Raw genomic sequence first — 22,226 nt, 5'->3', positions numbered from 1 at the left:
TGTAAATCAATGACCAAATACAGAGACAAAAATGCCTCAGTCAGCAACCCTATATATTTGGCAAATTTCCAAAGGCAACAACAGTTTCAAACATAGGATTATACCACTACAAAATTAGTGACAAAAGGGGTTCACTAGATCATCTAGTCCAAGCCCATCATTTTACAGTTCAGGAGATAAATGTACACATCCCCTTCTCTGTTCTAACACTACCACTACCCTGGTTTCTGGTCCTTATCACATCACATCTAGATTATTGCAATAACTTGCAGAATAGTATCAATGCCACAAGTCTCTCCCAATTCCACTCGATCCTTCACTCAGCTGCCAAAGTGATCTTCCTAAAGCTATACAGACTATGTCAGCCCCTATTCAATAAACTCCAGTGGCTCTCTATTACCTCCAAGATCAAATACAAAATCCTGTTTGGTTTAAGACTTTCGTAACTTGGCACCTTTCTACCTTTCTGGTATTCTTCCATGTTACATCCCATCAATCCCCCACCATTGACCTCTTTGGCTGTTCCTTACTCAAGAAATCCCATCTCTCTACTCTGGGTATTTTCCCTGGATATCCCCCATGAGTGGTATTCTCGCCCTTCCATCTCTATCTTCTACCTTTCCCTGCTTCCTTCAAGTCTCAGCTAATATACCATCTTCTAGAGGAAGACCTTCCTGATTCCTCCTTAATATTATTGACTTCCCTCTGAGATTATCTCCAATTTATCCTGCATATATCTTATTTGTACACAACTGTTTTCTGTAAATAGGATATAGCTTTAGCCCTTCTTTGTATCCCTGGTGCTTAGCATAGTGTTTGGTACAACACAGACTCTAAATAAATGTTTATCTAATTTGAAGAAAATGAAGCTCAGAGAAGTTAAGGTCTTAAGTGACAAAACAGAATTTGAATCCAGGACCTCTTGATTCCAAATTCAGCACTCTTTCCACTCTAAACACATTTGTAAAAAATTTAGGAGGCAAGATGATAGATGACTGATGAGGATAAGAGTATGATGACGCCTACCTCACAGAGTAGAAGGAAAAAGTTTGGCAAGAGACCCAGCTAAGTCAGGTTATTTTAAGAGAACTTAAAGATGAAAGCTCAACAAAGACAATAAAAAAAGAGAAAAACTAGAAAACATTTGCAAAGATTTTCATAACAAACCCTGTTCCCCATCAAGAACAATAGAGGTACTCTACTTAGACTCTAAAATCATAGTCCTAGACATGCTTATAGAGTGGGTAAAAACGGCACTAAGAAGAACAAAGAAGAAAAAAGCAACTAGAACAGACTAAATGTACATATAGAAGATACAGCCTGGAAGCAACACAACTATAACAGCATTGTGGGATCAATTCACAAAGTATCAGAAGATCCACCAAGTGGATAGAGAAAAAAAAAATCTTTGAAATTATTAATACCAAAAAAGGTAAATGAGAGAAAAATAGCAAACACAAACCTAAGTGCTATATTTCTGCCTTGTAAAAAAAGATTTATGACTCTTCTACACAAACATCAAAGATATCCTCAATAAATTTATTAGTATGAAACAGAGATTGCCACAAGTGACATGCTACTATGCTCAAGGGGCCATAAAACTGCACATACCCTTTGCTACATTAATATCACTACTAGGTCTATATACCAAAGACATCAGAAAAAAAAAGGAAAAGGACCTACTTGTACATAAACATTTATAGTAGCTCTTTTTGTGGTGGCAAAGAATTGGAAACTGAGGGGATGCCCATCAACTGGGGAATGGCTGAACAAGTTGTGGTATACAAGTGTAATGGAATATTATTGTGTTATAAGAAACAACAAGCAGGATGATTTCAGAAAAACCTGGAAAGACTTACAAGACTGATACCAAGTGAAGCGAGCAGAATCAGGAGAACATTGTACACAGTAATAGCAATACTGTATGATAATCAACTGTAAATGACTTAGATATTCTCAGCAATACAACGATCAGTACAATCCCAAAGGACTTATGAAAACTGCTATCTGTCTCAAGAGAAAGAACTGATGATGTCTGAATACAGATTGAAGTATACCTTCCCTCTCTCCTTCCCTCCCTCCCTCCCTCGCTTCCTTCCTGTATTCTTGTATAAAACAAGAATACAGAAATGTTTATAATTACACATGTATACCCTATATCACCACACGGAAAGGGAAAGGAGAGTGGGATAAAATTTGGAACTGAAAACTTTAAAAAAATGTCAACAATTGTTTTTACATGTAATTGGAGAAATAAAATATTTTAAAAAACAAGTGACATTACAATCAATCACATCTTCACCACCTCCAAATTAACTGAAAGAAGTACAGTATGTCAGATCCCACTGTGCTTAATATTTGTTGATAATGGAAAAATACCTTAGTTGGTAGAGTAGAACCCTACTTTGAAGGCTTTTTTCTAACCAAGTGCCTCCCATCCATTAGCAAAATCATTCAAAATTGTATGAATGAAATTAAAACAGAAATAACATTGTTCAATGATTCCCTAATAATAAATATCAGGCAAGACTCAAAAAGAAAGTTATCTTATGTTTAAAGATGTCTGCCACTGTAATGGAGGTAATATAGTGCAAAGTCCAATTGAAGAAGTACTCTCTGAATGGCAAAGTCCTACAGATGCTTGTCTGTATATGATACTGTGATGGAGAATTAAACTTTGCACTGACTGCAATAGCTCCTAAAATAAATACACAACCACTGAAAAAAGTTTAGCATCCTCACTCAGAAAAGAAAAGCTAAGTGGATGAAGAATGTCCTCTGCTAAGACTATGACATAATTTTGGAAAGATAACCTAAACAGATTGTTTATAGGTATCTATATTACATATAGATAGTACAAATAGATGACCTAGGCCCAGAATTAAGGAGGAATAGAGCAGGATAGAGTGTCTTCAAGAAATTGAAAAGCTCCTTTAATGATCCTACCAATTATCAGAAACAAATGCTCATCTTGTTAATACCAATACTGTGCCAGAGTTGATCTATGACTGTGATACATCACATATAGTCCCCAATGAACTGAAAATGACAACATAAAGAGCAACAGATAGATATACGGTAAGTTTGTGGAAGCTGCAACATATAACAAATGGAGTACTTTGAAAGAGAAAAGAGTAAAAGAGGTCATCAGGAAAATGCAAAGAAAGAGAAAACAGTCATGTGGTAAAGGGGAGAGATGACAAGGGCCCAGACAGAGTGTTCCACTGGTATCCTCATGATGAAAGGAAAAATCAGAAAAGGCTTCCAGGTCTTTGGGTCAACCCCTTGTGATGAAATTATGGTAAGCCATGGAAAAGAGTCATAAAAGATAGGCAGGTATGTATTATCTACAATTTGCATAACTGGAGGAAATATCCAACTTGATATGATCACATACTCCTTTGAGTAACTTTATTAGACCAATCAGATTTTTTTTTAGGGGGGTGGTTAATGTGTATACATTTAAATCTTATGTAACATATAAATGGAAAGAAAAAATTTAGCTAAAAGCAGAGAACATGAATTTAAAGTTTATACTGAAGAGTGAATGAAATAAAATACTACCAAAATATTTTGTATTGCCCTTACTATATAAAGAAAGCAACTTAATACTTCACACCAAATTGACGGCAACAGTTCAGGAGAGATTACAAGGGACTGAACTAGAATAGTAACTGTGTCAATGGTAAGAAGGGGACAGGCATCTTGAAAAAGTAAAATGAACAAGACTAGGCAAATAACCAGATATGGATGGTAGTGGCTATGGATGAGTTTTTTTCACTTGGTAATTTTTCATTTTACAAACATTTTTGAGATACCACAGAACACAATGAATGCTTGTGAAGTAACTACAGAGAAACTTCACTTTAACTATACTCACTTAAGGTCCAATTTGAAAATCTGACCAAATATGGCAATCACAAGATCAAACAAATCTTTTAATTTGAGTCAAAGTCAGGACTACAATCAGTTAACACTTCTTACTAGGTGAAGATATTAGACAAACTTCCTTAACTTAGTAAGGTCAATTTATATCTAAGGTTTATCAAGCAACATACCACTTAATTTAATGGGATACCAATACTTTTATTGTTTAATGATCAGGGATTAGTATTTTCTAAGCTACCTGAGAAAGTACTTGCACATAGATCTTCCAAAAATGACATTTTTCTAAATAACCAAATAACAGTTTGAATGGTATGACTGTTTTCATTATTCCCCGTAGTAAATAAAAGTGCTCAAGGAAAATGTGTGCGCGTGTGTGTGTGTGTATGCACGCGCACATAGAATATGTATACTAAGTATTAATGTGGTAAATTTTTGTATATGAGTATACTGATAAAGGCAAAATACTCCTACATTAAAATGCTGAAATCTGCTCATACCGGCACAAAAGTATATCTGGGAACACAACTCTGAAATAGTAGCAAATATCAAAAGAAAATTTGATTCAATATACAAAGATTTACTTTGTAAACTCTCCTAGAACACTTCTAACACACAAAGAAACTACAAATTCAATTCAACTGAAAAGACATTAAAAAAGCATGAGTTATCAATTATAGTACCTCTCATAGATGGTTTTTAATGTCATTTGATCGGGAATGCCTTCGGTTTCCTCCAAATACAGTATGAGCCATGAAGTTCGGTAGGGCCATTGTTCTGTAATGTTGATCCAGCTAGCAAGCCTATCCCAATTGAAACTAATTTGATTGGCTCTCAATAATCGTCCTACAGAGGATGAAAACATAACATTTTGTAAATTAATATAAGTACAAGCAAAAAAAAAAAATGAGCAAACTTTCCAAGAGACAAATTACATAATTTAACTTTGCTCTAAACACAAAGTGAAACACCAAGTATGTCAAATATTGATTTTATCTTTTGTGATCATCTGAATTGTTATGAATTTTCTAGTTCTTTAAGCAACTGACTATAAAATAACTTGATTACAGATATTAGGATACTGATTTTCTTTTATACATATAAACAATGAAAACCAAGATCTCATAACCTACCTGAAAAGAGTGTTTTTATGTTCACTCCAGAACTGTAATATCTTAAGCTATCCTAAGATTATGTGTATCTTGCTGTACATTTCAGGAATACTAATAATATCTACTTTAGATATGATTCATATATGGACCTCTGCAGCAAGTTACTCAGCAAGTTAAAGTATAGACTGGCTTTATGAAAATATGTTATGCTGGTTAATAAAGTCATCCGGATTACATAAATTTCTAAGATGCTTTCAAGCCAGGGACTCATGAATGAAAGATTTTAGTCTTGGACTTAAAAAATAAACAGGTAAGATCCTGAAAACATTTAAACAAAACCACAATAGTGATAGCGAAATTCACAGATATTATGCTGAGAACTTAAACTGGCACTTAGAAATGGAAAAAACTGTGTAGAAAAAAACCCCGTAAATTTGATATAATATTTATTTGTATGTTCTTTACACTACAAAACAGACTCAATAGTTTATACTCAGGTACAATCTAAAGCCAAAAAAACCCCAAACTGTCTCATTTGAAAAGTTTAAATCTTAATTTTTCTTAAATGATGACAATTTTTTAGTTTGATGAATAAGATATCCTTTCAACAAACAAGATTCATCTTTAAAAATAAAATTTGCTTAAGTGTGAAATGAACGAAATTGCTACATACACTTAAAAATAAATCTACTGTACTATTGCTAGCGAACGCTCTCTTCCTCATTTCTGCATCTCTATGATACAAAATCAGACTGCTTCCCCAACACTATTCTCTGATAACTTCAACCCTTTCTATTTTGACTATACCCTTCTCATTTCCCTAATATTGCCTAATCTAACACTTTCATTAGGCCATAAAGAATGACTACACTACAAAAAAACTGTTTCTTAAATAAAATGCTCTTCTCAAACTCTTTTCAGACATGGAAACCAAATGACACTTCATCCCTTACCATTCTCTCCAGTACCATGTGCTCTGTCTGCCTTTCTATACAATGAGCCAGGGGAGATCAGTACACTTATTCAATCAATCAGCAAATATTTATGAAGTACCTATATGTGTCAAGCACTGTGCAAAGCACTTTACAAAAATTATACCAATGGATCCTCCAAACAACCTTGGGAGGTAGGTGCTATTATTATACCATTTTACACTTGAGGAAATTGAGACAGAATGCATATAAGTGACTTGTCCAGAAAATCAGACCGTAATAAAAAGACTATCTAGATGAAGTCAGAGGCTAGCGAGAGTTGTCAAACTTAAGTTTGTGATAGACAAAGATGGCACAGCAGCATGATTTCCTGAAGTTCCATTTAGCAACATGTGAGATGGAATAAAAGAGACAGCTGACAGGAGCCATTCAGAGTTGTGATTTAATAAGAGGGCATGGAATTTGAGAGTAGAGGATACTGTAGTGTATGAAATTAGTTAACTAAAAAGTAGGGAGGAAAGGAGCTTAAAAACAAAGGTAAGAACCTGAGAAAATACTGAGGGGTGGAGGTATTGGAGGTCATTGTGAGAATAAACAATAAATTTAAGAGGAGTAAGGCATAGGGAAAGATGGGATAAAAAGGGTTGGGATAAAATAAAGGAGTATCACAGTTCTTGATTATGGAAGTGAAATGTCTGTTAGAGGATGGTGAGACTAGATTTTAACTGTACCTGCGTGCAGTTAAGGGGAAGCTTAGATATTAAGATGGTTAGGGAATTATCCACATGTAGGATGAAGTCCCCTAGTATAAGCTGCAGAACAATTGTGGAAAAGCAAAACAATCTGAAAAAGGAAGAATGATCTCAATTGCCACTATGATCTTTAACTGGGTGATAAAATTTTGAGAGAATGAGTTTCAAAGAAGAGGTTACAGATCAAGTTGCTTGCAGAAGCGAGAGTCTATGAGGAGCAGTGGAGAACAAGGAAGTAATCTAAAGGTGTGTGTATATATATACACAGGGGAGGAGGTGAGAATAAAAGAGAAGGTGCCTTGAGACAGCTTCCTGACATGGCCTCTTTCTTCCATCCTGGGCAAGTTTTCTGATCTGGCCTCTAACTCCCAGGGTAGGTCCTCTGGGCTAACTTCTTTTCATTTGCAGGGGATCCTTCCTGCCTACAGGGGGATCCTTCCTTCCCACAGTTGACAGAGAGATACCATTCCTTCCTATTCCCTCCACTTTACCCCCTGGCCTAACCTGCCTGCAGTTATAGGAGAGGAATACTATTCCATCAACTTCCCCAACTGGTCTCCTCAAGAGAGCAGAATGAAACAATATCACCCAGACGCCAAACCCTTAGTAAAGTTAACTTTCCAAACTCATTCAGCAATGATGTTTAACAAGCTCCCACCCAGTCATACCCTCCCCATTCCAATGATCTCAAACCCCCAACTGTCTTTATATAAACCATGTTCTCCATTGCCCTCTGCTGCTTCCTTATTCTCATCCCCCTCAATCCAACCCCTACCAAGGTGGCACTTCAAAGCTACTCATCCCTTCAATCATGCTCTCGTGAATATGTACTCTATAGGTAACAAACTGCCTTTTATCAGACATTTTTATTTCCCACTTGCTTCAACTTCTGGCTCCCTCCTGTGCTACACAGCCTCCTGGCCACCCCTTTGGCCACTGGCTGTACTTTCACTTGTTCTTCCTACTCACTGTCACTTTCAGACTCTCCTTCTACCTCCATCATTCAGTTGTCTCTCCAACTCTGAGAGATAACCCAATCAAAATTCTGATACCTATTTTCTACAACCTCCAGGACATTCTCCGTTTTTTCAATGCATTCAGTGGTCGATCCAATTTTTCTTTTCTTCTCAATTCCTGCCTTGATAAAACTAGGAAACTTAAACACACATACCAACACTCCCTCAAATTTCTTAGCTCATTTCCATGACTTATTCCACCGTCCCACCTCAGTTACACAAAGAACTTATCACACTTGATCTTGCTATCACTCCATGTTCACAACCTTGGGAGTTCCCTGTCCTTCCACTTCTCCCTCCACCATGCAGCCCCAAACCCTGTTCTTCACCCTCACCATGACCTCCTATCTTTAAATGTTTCCTACACATTTCTACCTGAATAGCCCATATATATGTAAAAATGAACATGTCTAAAACAGAACTTACTATTTTTCCCCTAAACAAACTCTTCCTCTTACCTTTTCTATTTATGTCAAGGCACCACCATCTTTTTAGTCAACTAGGCTTATAACATTAGCACCATTCTCAAGTATTCATTCTCATTCACTAATGAAAAATCAATAAGCGATCAAGTCATCACCAATTCTATCCCCATTACATGTGGCTCACTCATCATCTTCACTCCATTCACATTTCTACCACTCTAGTTCAGGCCCTCATTACCTCTCACCTAGACCACTGGTTCCTATTTGGCCCTCCAGCATACATCTCTCCCCTCCCTAATCCATACTCCACAGAGCTACTCAAATGAAAGAGGCAATATGACATGTTGCAGAGCAAGATGGACTTGAAGTTAGGAAGATCTATTTTCAAATCCTATTTCTGGTACTTCACTAGCTATGTGATTCTGGACAAGGCATGTTACCTGTCTTAACATTCAGCATCCTCAGCTACAAAATAAGAGAATTAGACTTAATGACCCCTAAGGTCCCATTCTTCTCTAAATCTATTATCCTATGATATTCCTAAAATGCAGGTCTAACCATATCACTCCTCTTGCTCAAGAAACTTCAACAGCCTCCTACTGACTCTAGAATAAAATACAAACTCCTTTATTTGGCATTTGAAATTCTTCACAATTTAGGTAATAATTACTATTACTATAATAACTTTAATAGCCAGTGTTTATATTAGTGGCTACTATGTATCAGGCACTATATGAAGTGCCTTACAAATATTATCTCATTTGATCCTTACAACAATTCCAGGAGGTTGGTGGTATTATTATTCCCATTTTACAGGGAAAAAAAACTGAGGCTGAGAGGGCAAGTGACTTAATCAAGGCCACAAAGCTACTAAGTCTGAATTCAGGTCTTCCTGATTCTTGGCCCAGAACTCCATACACTGCCACACCTAGCTAGCTAGCCTATCTTTCAAGCTGATTTACACATTACTTTCCATAAGACGCCTGATTACTCAGGCAATCTACTTAACTGGCCTGTTTCCTGTTCCCTGTAGAACTCCATCTTGTCTTCATGTTTATAAAACTGTCCCTCATCCTGAAATGTTCTCCTCTTCCCCTTCATAGACTGGGAATTCAGCTCCTTTCCAGGATCAGCTCCAAAATACTACTGACTTCTAAAGGCCTTTCCTGATTGCCCCTTATGTTAGCTCCAAGCACTTTCCTCCTCCAAAAATATCACTTGTTTTTATTTCATATGTAGATTATGTTTATTTATCTGTGAATATATTTCACTCTTTCATCAAGTAAAATAAATGCTCTTTGACACATGAACTGTCTCCCTTTTTTGTTTGTATCGTCAGGTCTAGTTCACTGGTTGGGACATGACAGGTGCTCAATAAATACATGCTGATCGATTATCTTCTATAAAATTCAAACTCTGCTCTTTTAGTGAATGAGATAATTACTATAAAAATAGTTCTGTAAATATTAAATCCCTACACTAATGTGATTATTACTGTGATAAATTATATAAACACAAAACTTTATTTAAAATTTAATCTGAGTTCAAAATCAGATTTTTCCCCATTATAAGAAAAATTTCTAGAAAGTCCTACTCTAACTCATCAAGGAATGAAAATTACCCTGTGTTCCTGATATTTATAATAAGAGAACAGAGCCTCTAGTGGGTCCTGAAATGCTAGAAAGGTTTTGAGTATGGTAAATGTAACAGACTTTTCTAAGGATCAGATTTAGTAAATAGGAATTCCACATCATACTTAGGGTGGAACTCTTTGGTGGACACAGCAACCCATAACCCAGCTCCACTCCACTCCTACAGGGATAATCACAAAGCAATACAAAAGGGTGACTGATAAAGACAGCTAAGATTCACACGGTTTTAAAACTATTTATAAACATTAACTTGAATGCTGACATTCTAAATGTGAAATCCTTAGCCAATGACCAACCCATTACCAAGCATTAATTCAGCACCTACTATGTTGCAAGTGTTTGGTATACAAAGACAAAAGGGAAATAATCCCTGCCTTCAAAGGAATTTTACTCTATCCACAGAGATAATACTTTTATATATACGTGCAACAGATACAACATAAATGTTGGGGGTCAGTTGAGGGGGAAGAAACACTAACAGTTCATGGAGATCACATATCCCTGGGTGAACTCAATCATATTAATCTTAATTAATTAACATTCCCAGTATAAATAAAAACAGAAGGCAAAAGAACATTACAACTAAATGGAACAGTGAATCACCGATTCTTTGGAGAAGTTTATTTTATAATGTATTCAAAGACAGTAAGAATCATCACTTCATGAGACATTTGGTCATCTTGTACTGCGGCAGTCAAAAGTATGTGTAAAACCACTAGACAGTTTCTATGTTCCCCTGATATCACATGTACAATGTTAAAAGAAACTGATGAAAACCTATAGGAAGTAGAGTGAACCCTGAGGTGAACTGATTGAAGAAGAAAACAAAAAAAAAAAAAAACATTCAGAATGAGCAGGCAAACATGGATTTTGATCTATACAGTGGGGGAGAATACTGCTATCAATGAGATGAAAGATTCATTTAAGTTTTCAAATGTTTAATTATCAATGCTTTTTAACATCCAAACATAAGCTGAATTTTAGGTGTGTGGCTTCTTGTTATTCCATTAAGCATTTGTTGTATTATGGAATGAGGTTTTAAAGAAGTAAAAAATGGTTTTAAAAATACCTCCTATTGCATTCTTAACAACGTAAATCTTGTAAGCAAACTACATTGTGTTACTTTAACTTGTTTCTGAAAATGTCATTTGAGACAGTCAGAGATGATTTCCTACAGCAAAGAAAACAAGAGTAAAAGACTTACCTGTCACAGAAACAATATTAAGTAGTCTTCTCATAGTCTGAGGACTAATATCACTGAACCAGTCCTCTGTCACTAATAGCTTTGTAAGATCAAAAGACATCTGACGTGTAATGCTCCGCTGCATCTGTCTTCTTCTGTAAGTATCCTAAAAAACAATACAAATGCAAATGAGAATTCATTCATGTGACAAGTAGGAGAATCTAGGAACCTGAAAAAGAAAATGCTGAAAGAGAACAGTGAGAGGGGCTGGACCTATCCTTTCAATGGTAAAAGAAATAGTACACGTAAAATGGTGTAAGGTGTGTTCAGGAAGGACCAGTACCTTTGGTGTGATGGCTGCCGAGCCCTTTTCAGGGCTGTTTTCCACCTTTGGTGGAAAAAAATAATCTGTTCCACTCAACTCTCACCTGTGCCTTCAAGAAGCTGCAGCAAGCAACAATGGCCACACCCCAGTAAACTGTTTCGGCAGATGGGCGAAAGTAGGTTGAGAGTAACCAACGGTGTGGATACACGGGGAGCTGTAGTCACAACCCTGCACACAGGCAGTCCAGGTCATAGGGTCGTTTCTCAATGGAAGCAGTAGTGGGACACGGCAGCCCTGAGTGTCTGAGCAGCCTTTTAAGGATTGCACTGTTCACCTCCTGGTGTGAGGAAGGGGGCTAGAAAATGTGTCCTAAAAATTGCCTGCTTACTCAACCCTGGCCTGATTACCGCGGCAAGAGGGGAATCTCACTCTGTGGTTGAAACACAAAAAAATGTACAAAATGTACAAAAACATCCGCAAAGATGATTCCACTTCCCATCGGCACATGAAACATGCACACACTTGTCTTAGACAACACAAAATCCAGTAGACCTGAAAGATGAATTGCTCTTGTTGCAAAAGGTATCATATCCAAATAGCAGCCCTGAGTGAAACAAGGCTGATAAATGAAAGCCAGCTTACTGAAGTTAGAGCTGGATACACATTTTTCTGGAGTGGCCACAGTGAAGAGGAGCACCGTGACACTGGCATAGGTTTTGCAATCAGAACTTATCTAGTCAGCAAGCTGGTATGCCTGCCAAAAGGAGAAAATGACAGGCTCATGACAGCGCGATTGCCACTTGCAGGAAAACACCATGTCACCATTATCAGTGCCTATGCTCCCACCATGATGACCCCTAATGAAGTCGAACAAAAATTTTATGAAGACCTAAAGAACCTTATCAATGTGCCAAAAGAGGACAAGCTTATCATTCTGGGTAATTTTAATGCTAGAGTAGAATCAGACTACCAGACTTGGCAGGGAGTCCTAGGGAGGAATGGAGATGGAAACAGCAATGGTCATTTACTGCATGACCTCCTCCCCTAAACGCAATAAAACTTCATGGATGCACCCTTGCAGCAAACATTGGCATCTAATAGACTATGTGATTTTAAGAAGAGACAGACAAGATGTGAGAGTGACAAAGACAATGTGTGGTGCAGCGTGCTGGACTGATTATACACTTATCTTTTCCAAGCTAAATATTCACATTCATCAAAAGTGCTGCCCCCAAGGCAAAATGACTACCTGAAGAATTAATGTCAATGAATTAGAGCTCTTTTCTGAGCATCAACACTTTGTTTCTGACTTGGAGGGAAAGGTGAGCCAACACAGAGTTGGCAACAGTAGAGCAGAAAAGGAGTGGACAGCTTTCAGAGATTTGGTGTACAGCACTGCATTTGCTCCTCTGGGTCAGAACAGTCGCAAACAACAAGACTAGTTTGATGAAAATGATGGGGAAATTCAGAAGCTGCTAAATGAAAAATGAGAACTCCACAGGATTTATCAGCAGGATAGTTCATTCACCTCTTAGAAGGCAGCATTTAATTCCATCAAAAGCAAAGTACAGGCAAAGCTTAGAGAGATGCAGGATTCCTGGCTCAGTAAGAAGGCAGATGAAATTCAGTTTTATGCTGATAGTAACAATCCAAAGTGTTTTTATGATTCTCTGAAAGCTATTTATGGACCAAAAACCTATGGTGCATCACAACTACTCAGTACTGATGGAACCACAGTGATCAGTGATAAGGACATGATCCTAGAGAGATGGGCTGAACACTTCCATAGTGTTTTCAACAGACCATAAACAATCAGTGCTGAGGCCATTGACCTTGAAGTCAATCCCTCCTTAGTTGAACTTCCAACTGAAGAAGAGATTTTTGAGGGCCATTAGGTTCCTTCCATGTGGCAAAGCACCTGGTGCTGATTCTATTCCAGCTGAGATTTACAAGGTAGAGAGTTCATTGCTCATACAAAAGCTGACTGATATTTTCCAGGTTATATGGCAAGAAGAGGTTATCCCCCAAAAGTTCAAGGATTCCTTCACTGTCCATCTCTATAAAGGTAAAGGGAATAGATTGTCTTGCAACAATCACAGGAGGCTCTCTCTCTCTTAGTCATTGATGGTAATATTCTTGCTAGAGTTCTCCTTAATAGGTTGATCCTTCACCTGGAAGACAGTCATATCCCTGAGCGCCAGTGTGGCTTCAGAAAGGGCTGAGGAACAGTAGATACGGTGTTTGCTGCCTGACAGCTCCAGGAGAAATGCCAGGAGCACAACCGAGGTATGTACATAACATCTGTAGATCTGAGCAAGGCCTTTGACAATGTTAGTCATGAGGGCTTATGAAAAATTATGTCAAAATTTTGTTGCCCAGAAAAGTTCATCAGTATTGTAGGTTAATTTCATGATGGCATGTTTGTCTGGGTTCTGGATAGTGGACAATGCTCTTGGGCCTTCCCAGTCACCAATAGAAACAGAGCTCTGTGATTGCTTTTTAGCATGATGTTTTCAGCCATTATGTCAAATGCTTTCAATGAGGATAAACATGGCATCAAGGTCCACTACCGTATTGACGGTAAGTTCTTCGATTTGAAAAGACTACAAGTCAAGATCAAAGTGGAGGGAGTGTTGGTACATGATTTTCTGTTTGCAGATGATTGTGCACTCAATGCAGTCTCTGAAGCTGAGATGCAACAAAATATGGATCAATTCTCTGCTGTCTGTGCTAATTTTGGCCTAATAACTAACATGAAGAAAACACAGGTGTTCCATCAGCCACCACCATACCATCTATACATGGAATCATCAGTTACAATTAATGGAGAAATTCTGAATGCTGTGGATAATTTAACTTACCTTGGCAGAGTACTTTCCAGGGAGGTATACGCTGACAATGAGGTTGAGCTGGCTCAGTATTTGGGAGGTTCTGAAGAAAAGTTTGGGAAAGAAGAGGTATTGGACTGACTCTGCAGAGCCACTGTGCTGACCTCATTCACAGGCTGTATGCCTGTGAAACATGGAAAGTCTACCAGCACCATGTCAGGAAAGTGAATTGCTTCCATTTGAACCACCTTCAGAAGATTCTGAGGATCACCTGGCAGGATAAGGTACCAGACACTGAAGTCCTTACTCAAGCTGAATTGCCAAGCGTTGAAACTACGCTTCAGAGAGCACAACTCCGATGGGTTGGTCACGTTGTTCAAATGCAAAATGTATGCTTGCCAAAAAGACTATTTTATGGAGAACTCACATGGAGCAGGCGATCATATGTGTTACAACATGTGTTATATCAGAAGTGTTACAAGGACACTCTCAAGGTCTCTCTGGGACCCTTTCCTATTTTTATGATCTCTTGGGGATACAGTCCTAGAAGCTATATTGCTGGTTCAAAGGGTATGCACATTTGTGTAGCCCTTTAGGCATAGTTCCAAATTGCTCTCCAGAATGGCTGCATCAGCTCACAGCTCCACCAACAATGAATCAGTATCCCAACTCTCCCACATCTTCTCCAACATTTATCATCTTCCTGTTTTGTCATGTTAGCCAATCTGATAGATGTGATGTGTTCCTCAGAGTTGTTTTGATTTGCATCTAATCAACAGTGATTTAGAGCATTTTTTCACGTGACTTTAGATAGCTTTAACTTCTTCTTCTGAAAACTGCCTGTTCATATTCTTTGACCATTTATCGAGTGGGGAATGACTTGTATTCTTGTTCATTTGACTCAGCTGTCCATATATTTTAGAAATGAGGTCTTTATCAGACACTAGCTGCAAAAATTCTTTCCCAGTTTTCTGCTTCCCTCCTACTCTTGGTTGCATTGGGTTTGGTTGTGCAAAATCTTTTCAGTTTAATGTAATCAAAATTATCCATTTTGCACTTCATAATGCTTTCTATCTCTTGTTTAGTCAAAAATTCTTCCCTTCTCCCTAAATCTGATGAATACACTACTCCTTGCTCTACTAATTTGTTTATAGTGTCAATCTTTATACCTACTAGATCATGTATCCATTTGGACTTTATTCTTGTGGATGGTGTCGGGCATTGGTCTATGCCTAGTTTCTGCCACATTGTTATTCAGTTTTCCCAGTAATTTTTGTCGAAGTGAGTTCTTATCCCAGAAGCTAGGGTCCTTGGTTTTATCAAACAGTAGGATTGCTATATTCATTAACTACTGTGTCTTGAGTACCTAACCTATTTCACAGGTCAACCCTTCTGTTTCTTAGCCAGTACCAAGTGGTTTTGATAACTGCTGCTTTATAGTACAATAGTAGGGCCACCTTCCCTAGCATTTCTTTTCATTAGTTCCCTTGATTTTCGAGACCTTTTTTTCTTCCAGATGAATTTTTATACTATTTTTTCTAGTTCTAGAAAATAAATGTCTGATAGTTTGATTGGTATGGCACTGAATAAGTAAATTAATTTAGGAAGAATTGGCAAAAGTCATCTCAAGTGGCATGGAGGGCGGAAAGGCCTAGCAATATACAGAAAGGGAGAAAAAACCTCATAGGCATCAGGTGAGGGAGGAAAATTGATAGGCAGGAAAAAGCAGAAGATTCTCAGCACAAACAATCCTTATTTCTCATCACTTACATTTATTTCATTTTTTCCTTGCAGTTGTTTAAAGAGTATATTCTTTTGGGTAAACTTGGACATGAGTTAAGTGAAGGAAGTTACTAAAGAAGAGAGCAAACAAATAGAAGGAGCAAGATGTGGCACATCTAAGTATACAGCAGAATTAAGTTAATATGGCTCTCTGCTCAAGTCAGTCAGTCCCTGAAAGTCAACCTGAAGCTTCTGCAAGGAAATCCAATGATAAAGTTCATTTGAAATGTAACAATTCAACAGTTATAAAAGGTTTTAATAACACATTCTACCTTTTTTTCAAATGCATTATAACAACACAGAAGTCTGTTTGAAAACAAGCATCTTACCCGTCTGTTGAGGGCTGACTTGCTGCCAAGTTTGGTCATTTCTGCAAGGCTGTTCTGTGAAACTCTTCTGTCAGCATCTTCATGCAATCCTTAAAATAATTGATGAAGACAAACAATTTACACACTGAAATACTTCTGTGTTACTGTTTCTTTAAGTAAGCAGTCACAACTCTCCCAAATATTTTTAAGTAAAAAGTATTCTCTTCAAAAGCAAATTTAATTTCTAGCTGTTAGTAAGAACTTTAATGGTTTAAAAGTTTGGTTTTTACCTGTGCTATCAGAACATACAACTTCTCCATTTGAAGTGGCAGTTACGAGAAATTTTCTTGCACTGCTTAATCCACGACTATTAAGGAAAACAGGCAAATGAACTATATTGCGCATGTAGTCATGACCATTTATATTTGAATCACGAAGTACACTATTGAGGTTCTGGTTAATTGCCTTTATGATAATGTGCGGATCACTTGCAAAAATAGCAATGAATGGACCTTTTGAAAACAGAACTCGGACCTGTAACACAAGAGAGGTTTACATGCATATGTGTTTTGATATACATACATATTCAAATATATTAGTCACACGTATACACTTACTTTTGATATAAATTAATTTAATAAGAAACACTATACTGGGCAACAATCAGTGCTATGAAATGCAACAGGACTCATCATCCACATCTATCAAGAGCTTACAATGGCTATATGAGACAAATGAAATAATGTTATTTTTTGAGGCAGCTAGATCCCTGCACCTGAAGGTCAGGAGTACCCGAATTCAAATATGTCCTCAAATACTAGCTGTGTCACCCTGGACAAGTCACCTAACTTCTCTCTATGCAGTGTCCTCAATAATAATAGCACCTACCTTCCAGAATTGCTGTGAGGATCAAATAGTATCTGTAAAAAGTGCTCAGTATAAGTGGCTGGCACATAGAAGGTAATTAATAAATCTTTCTTTCTTTCTTCCCTCTTTTTCTCCCATCTCCCTTCATCTTTTCTTTCCAGATCTCTAAAATGCTCCTTGATAGTGACCAAAACAATTTAAATCTCTTCAAGAAGCAGTGTGATGATAAAAAGCATTGGTTTTCAGAAGTCAAAAGACTCAAATCCAACCTCCAATTCTGATATTTATTAGCAGGGTAACTAGGGGGAATTTACGTTTCTGAGTCTCTTGCTTCATCTGTAAAATGGAGATAACATTGCTTGCATTACCTACATGAAGAGCTCTGCAAACCTTAAAGTGATCTTCGGTTATACATTTAATATTTGTTTTGTGCTGCCCCTAGATCTGACATTATTCTGTTTTATCTTTTGAAACTCACTCATTCTCCAGGGCCATCAGATACTTCCTTGTTTATAAAGCTTTTCTCAACACCAATCAGATATTTCATAGTGCTTTTTTCTTTTACATCTCTCCCAACTCTTATTAAATTACCCTTTACATTATAATTATTTATACTGTTTGAGTTTAACAAATTTATTAGTATATTAGGAGAAACGTTCATCTTCTCACTCAATTTTCTCTCCCATTAAGACTATTATTTCATGTGAACCAGGAAAATATTCAGAGGAAGAAGAATTCAGACTTTAAATCAAGCAGGGGTTAACCAGATAGGTGTTTTTTTATCAAATTATTATTTTGATAAGTATATTTCAATATTAGTTACCTTTGTAATCCTATGTATTTTATTTTATATATTTAAAAACATTTACTGAGAAGAGGTCCATAGTTCCACAGTCTTTACCACAATGCTAAAGGAGATCGTGACACAAAAAAAATTAAGAACTCTCACTTTAAACCTAATAATAAAATGGACAAAAATGTAAAATTTGCCTAAAGCATCTAATTGTAAATTTATGCATCTTGATGTGATTAAGACAACAAGGAAGAATTAATAGTCTTACATACATGTTCAGTTTTTAACTTGGGGCTTATCTTAAATATAGATGCAAGTGAATAACAGTATTAGAAATATACATTAAAAGTCAGCATCTAAGTCGACATTTACCACTAGTAGAAAAGTCTGAAGCTATCTTCAAATTTAACATCGAAGGAATTTTCAAGAAAATATTATTTATATATGGCAAAGCTTTTAAAAATGTAGTGTGGATTTTTCCAAATGGATCATAATTCAAAGAAATTTAACATTACATATACAATTAAAAATTAAAGAAGCCTCTCAGAACTTAATAGACTCACAGAAAAAGTGGTAAGACCTTTCATAAAGCACTTTTAAAGATCTACTTTCTTTTATTTTTAGTACCTGAAATGAGCTAGTGATATATATATATATATATATATAGAGAGAGAGAGAGAGAGAGAGAGAGAGACAGAGAGAGAGAGAGAGAGAGAGAGAGAGAAATAAAGGGGATAACACTGTTTCCAATACCTAAAACCTAGACTTAATGTGAGTATTTACAAAATTTATGAAATATTTACCAAAATCTACAAATATTAGATTATTCTAGCATATTAATGAAAAAACTGATGAAAAGTTCAAATTAAATTTCATCAAATAAATCAAATATTTTTATTTTCTAACAAATGTTTTAAGTATATCTCATATTTATAAGGCATTAATGAATTTTGGTATGTAATTTCCTTTTAAAAATTAAAAAAAGCAAAACTTATTTAAGAAATATATGAACAAGTGTTGCTATGCATATAATGTTTGCATATAGTATATAAACACATATTTGTATATTAATGAGAATTCTTTTTGATAGTAGCTTGCTTTTCAAAAGAAACACATTCCTTAATATTGACCTTTGGCTCTAGAGAAAATGCTTACCAGAGCTTCTTTATACAGATAACTCAAAGAGGCACACTGAAAATACTAAATTACTCCCCCAATGACTTTTTAAGTTAGAAAACTATGAAAGTAAGACAAGAACTGTTAGGGTTAGTCAAACTACATCATGTCAAGAAGTCGATGTTTTTTCTTGTTTCTATTAAGAGTTAAGCCTCTGGAGCACTAAGAGCAAAGCCATGCTTTTTGTATTTTATTAAATAAAAAATATATACAGGAAAAAAAGCTGTCATATTTCTATTTTGTCTAATTTACTTTCAAATCAATGTTGCAGTAACGTTTTCCTCCCAATACAGTAATTCTTCTCTATAGGGTTTTTTATGGAAGTTAGTTTAGGTAAAGCTCGAGTTACATAGCTGTTTTTCATTTGAACATTTATAAAGACAGAAACAAAGTGCTTCCTCTTTACTGTGCTAATAATTGTGACTAAATATGCAGTTGTTCCAAAAGTATCACATGTCCTTTTTATTATCTGTACTCCTTTGAAACTAATCACATGAAACTACTAAATTAGTAAATGTCTTGAAATCTGCATATACAGCATGAATTATCCCCAATTTCATATTTTCACTTATTAATACACCAATTTTTAAAGTGACATCCACAATAATTTTAAGTGATTCTTTAAAAAAATAAAACTTTTAACATCACATCTACCCATAGCCCAATCAATCTCAAAACACATTTATAGTCATCATCATGGCCATGGATATTTCCAAAGTGAGATTTCATACTTTGTGCCCACAGAAGAGAGTTATTAGAAAATCCATGCTTTTCTCTGTTTGAGGTTAAGTCCTGCTGATACAGCTGTATCATTCAAAATATTCTTACTTTGTGACTTTCCTTCTGGAGGTAGATCTTTTCTGATTTACTATAATCATCCTTCAGTATAAACTGCTTTGATTGAAAAAATTTTAGAAGTAAGAGTTAAAATAGTTTCTTTAGGCTTATTTATCCTTCAATGTAATGGATATGACTGGTACATTTTTCTTCAGGTGTTTTTTGGGAGGTTGGGGGAAGGGGTAGTTCTTCAAGTACTCCAGAGGTTCCCCACTTCTCCTCTCCCACTTTCTCATATACACATTGTTCTATGATTTGGTCCCTCCATAACTATTTTTATAGCCTTTTTCTCAACTAGAACTGAGGGCAGGCAACATTTCTTATTCATCTTTATGGTCCATGGTGGGGCACTTTATGCCATTACTTATACTGCTGAAGTATACCTAATGTGATCTGTTTATTAACAGCACTTGGGGTTGTCCACTACCACAACCTTCTGTGGTGACTCCACAGTTCTGTCCACAACCACAGAAATACTCAGAGAAAGATCTTTACCATTTCTATCAAAAATCCTCATTAGACTTAAAATATAAGTTATAAGATTAAAAAAGAACTTAGAGACCATTTAGTATAAAAGCTTCATTTTACAGGTAAGGAAACTGAAGCCCCTAAGAGGTTAAATGATTGGTCCAAGGTCAAAGAGTTAGTGAACAGCAGAGCTAAAATTCAAGTATGTATGTCACTGATTCTAAATTCATTGTTCTTTACCATAGTGCTTTTTCAGCTGTCATATCTTCTATAAGATCTGTTTCTGTAATGCAAAATATTTTAGCTTGAAATACTATCTCATATTACTACTGATAAATCAAAACTATGCAAATAATTGAAAATTACTCTTAAAAAAGAGTATTAATAAAAAAAAGGACACATAATATACTCCATGATATCTACTTAATGCAAAACTCAAATTTACTTCAATTAAAATAGTATCAAGTTTGGCCTCTATAGTCAACTACCAAGTATATAAAACTCTTTGAATAAGTTAAAATGACTGCAAACATACTGTGTCTAGCATCTGTAGGACTTTGTCTTGCTCACATGCATCCAGCCCATCAATGATAACCACCAGTCTCGTCTGATTCTGAGTGAAGCTGTCTATGGTTTTTGCCTTTCTAGCCATCAATTCCACTTCACATTTCAGAACCTGCTCAAAAGAAAACATTTAAGTTAAAATGAAATATTTCATAAAAGAAAGTTGTTTTTTATTTTAATATTAATGCAAAATAATCCAGTAAAACAAATGCAGACTCAAGAGTCTTGAATCCTAGCTTCAAATTCTGGCTTCACTCATGATATTACACTACTCTGAAAAAGTTACTTAGAGGGTAAAGTCAAGATGGCAGAGGGGAATTTTTGCCTAAGCTCTATCAAGACATCTCCACAAGAATTTAAAAAACATGCCAGACTCACACAAAACCTCATAAAAAGTCACAACGAGTTTTTCCAGCCCAGGGCAACTTAGGAAGATAAACAGAAAAGTCTACAGATGCTAGGGTAGAGGCTGGTCAGGAGTACAGGGTAGTGGCAGTGGCAGCAAGACAGGAGCAAGCACCAGGGCGGAATCCCAGAGGACTCCTTAACTAGTGCTGGGGGCCCCAGTCATCTGGCAACTCCGTTGCTTAATGTCCAGTTTTAAATCACAGATCCAGGAGTAAACAGCAAGAGCTGTTACCAAGCAAAGGGTCCTAGATGAATAGTGAGCACAAATTCCAGAAACTAAGCTTGTGTGGCTCTGAGTCCAAAATCAAAGAAATGATTCAGTTCTAACTTTTAGATCAGAACAAAGACTGGAAAAATGAGGTTAGGAGACTCAGATCAAGGGGCAGCCAGCAGGTTCAGTCTCTCTAAAACTGTAAAACCTCACAGCAGGCTAACAATCACTGAGTCTAGTCACAGTCTATTGAAACTCAACTACATATAAGTCCAGAAACCCAAAACTGGGTGAGGAATTTCCAGAGTTTATACCAGGAGGGCTGCAAACAGACCTCTCCTTGGATCACAACACTTTAGAAGCACCAAAAACTTGCAGGTTCCCCACATAACCCCAGAAACAAATAGAATCCAACACTAACATGAAGTCCAAAGACAAGAAGTAAGCTAGAAGAATGAGCAAACAAAAAAAAGAAGCTGGCCATAAAGAGTTACTATGGTGACAGGGAAACTCAAGATAAACACAGATGGAAAAAATGCCTTGAAAACATCTACAAGCAAAATCTCAAGGAAAAAATGCAGATTGGACGTAAAAACCAAAAGAATTCCTAGAAGAGTTAAAGTAAGAACTTAAGTGATTTAAAAAAACACATAAGAAAGGTAGAAGAAAAAATGGTAAAAAGAGCTAATCAAGAAAGTTATG

At 36.4% G+C, this 22,226-nt stretch overlaps 1 protein-coding gene across 9 annotated transcripts in view; it reads right to left on the bottom strand.

Annotated features, from left to right (window-relative positions):
• KIDINS220 (kinase D interacting substrate 220) overlaps positions 1–22,226 on the bottom strand; it is a 212,213-nt gene that overhangs the window by 125,108 nt on the left and 64,879 nt on the right. For all 9 annotated transcript variants that reach the window (XR_011972476.1, XR_011972477.1, XR_011972478.1 and 6 more), the window contains exons 18-22: positions 20,877–21,017; positions 16,491–16,734; positions 16,222–16,310; positions 10,979–11,123; positions 4,569–4,731 (exon numbers count right to left, since the gene is read on the bottom strand). Coding sequence is in view for 6 of the 9 variants with exons in the window: in XM_072634281.1 (XP_072490382.1) it covers positions 4,569–4,731; positions 10,979–11,123; positions 16,222–16,310; positions 16,491–16,734; positions 20,877–21,017 (782 nt within the window). In the remaining 3 variants the exon portion in view is untranslated. The remainder of the gene's footprint in view (positions 1–4,568; positions 4,732–10,978; positions 11,124–16,221; positions 16,311–16,490; positions 16,735–20,876; positions 21,018–22,226) is intronic.

The sequence above is a fragment of the Notamacropus eugenii genome, chromosome 1 (genome assembly GCF_028372415.1).
Source record: "Notamacropus eugenii isolate mMacEug1 chromosome 1, mMacEug1.pri_v2, whole genome shotgun sequence".
In the NCBI taxonomy this organism is placed as follows: domain Eukaryota; kingdom Metazoa; phylum Chordata; class Mammalia; order Diprotodontia; family Macropodidae; genus Notamacropus; species Notamacropus eugenii.
This window is presented reverse-complemented; position numbering and strand designations above follow the sequence as displayed.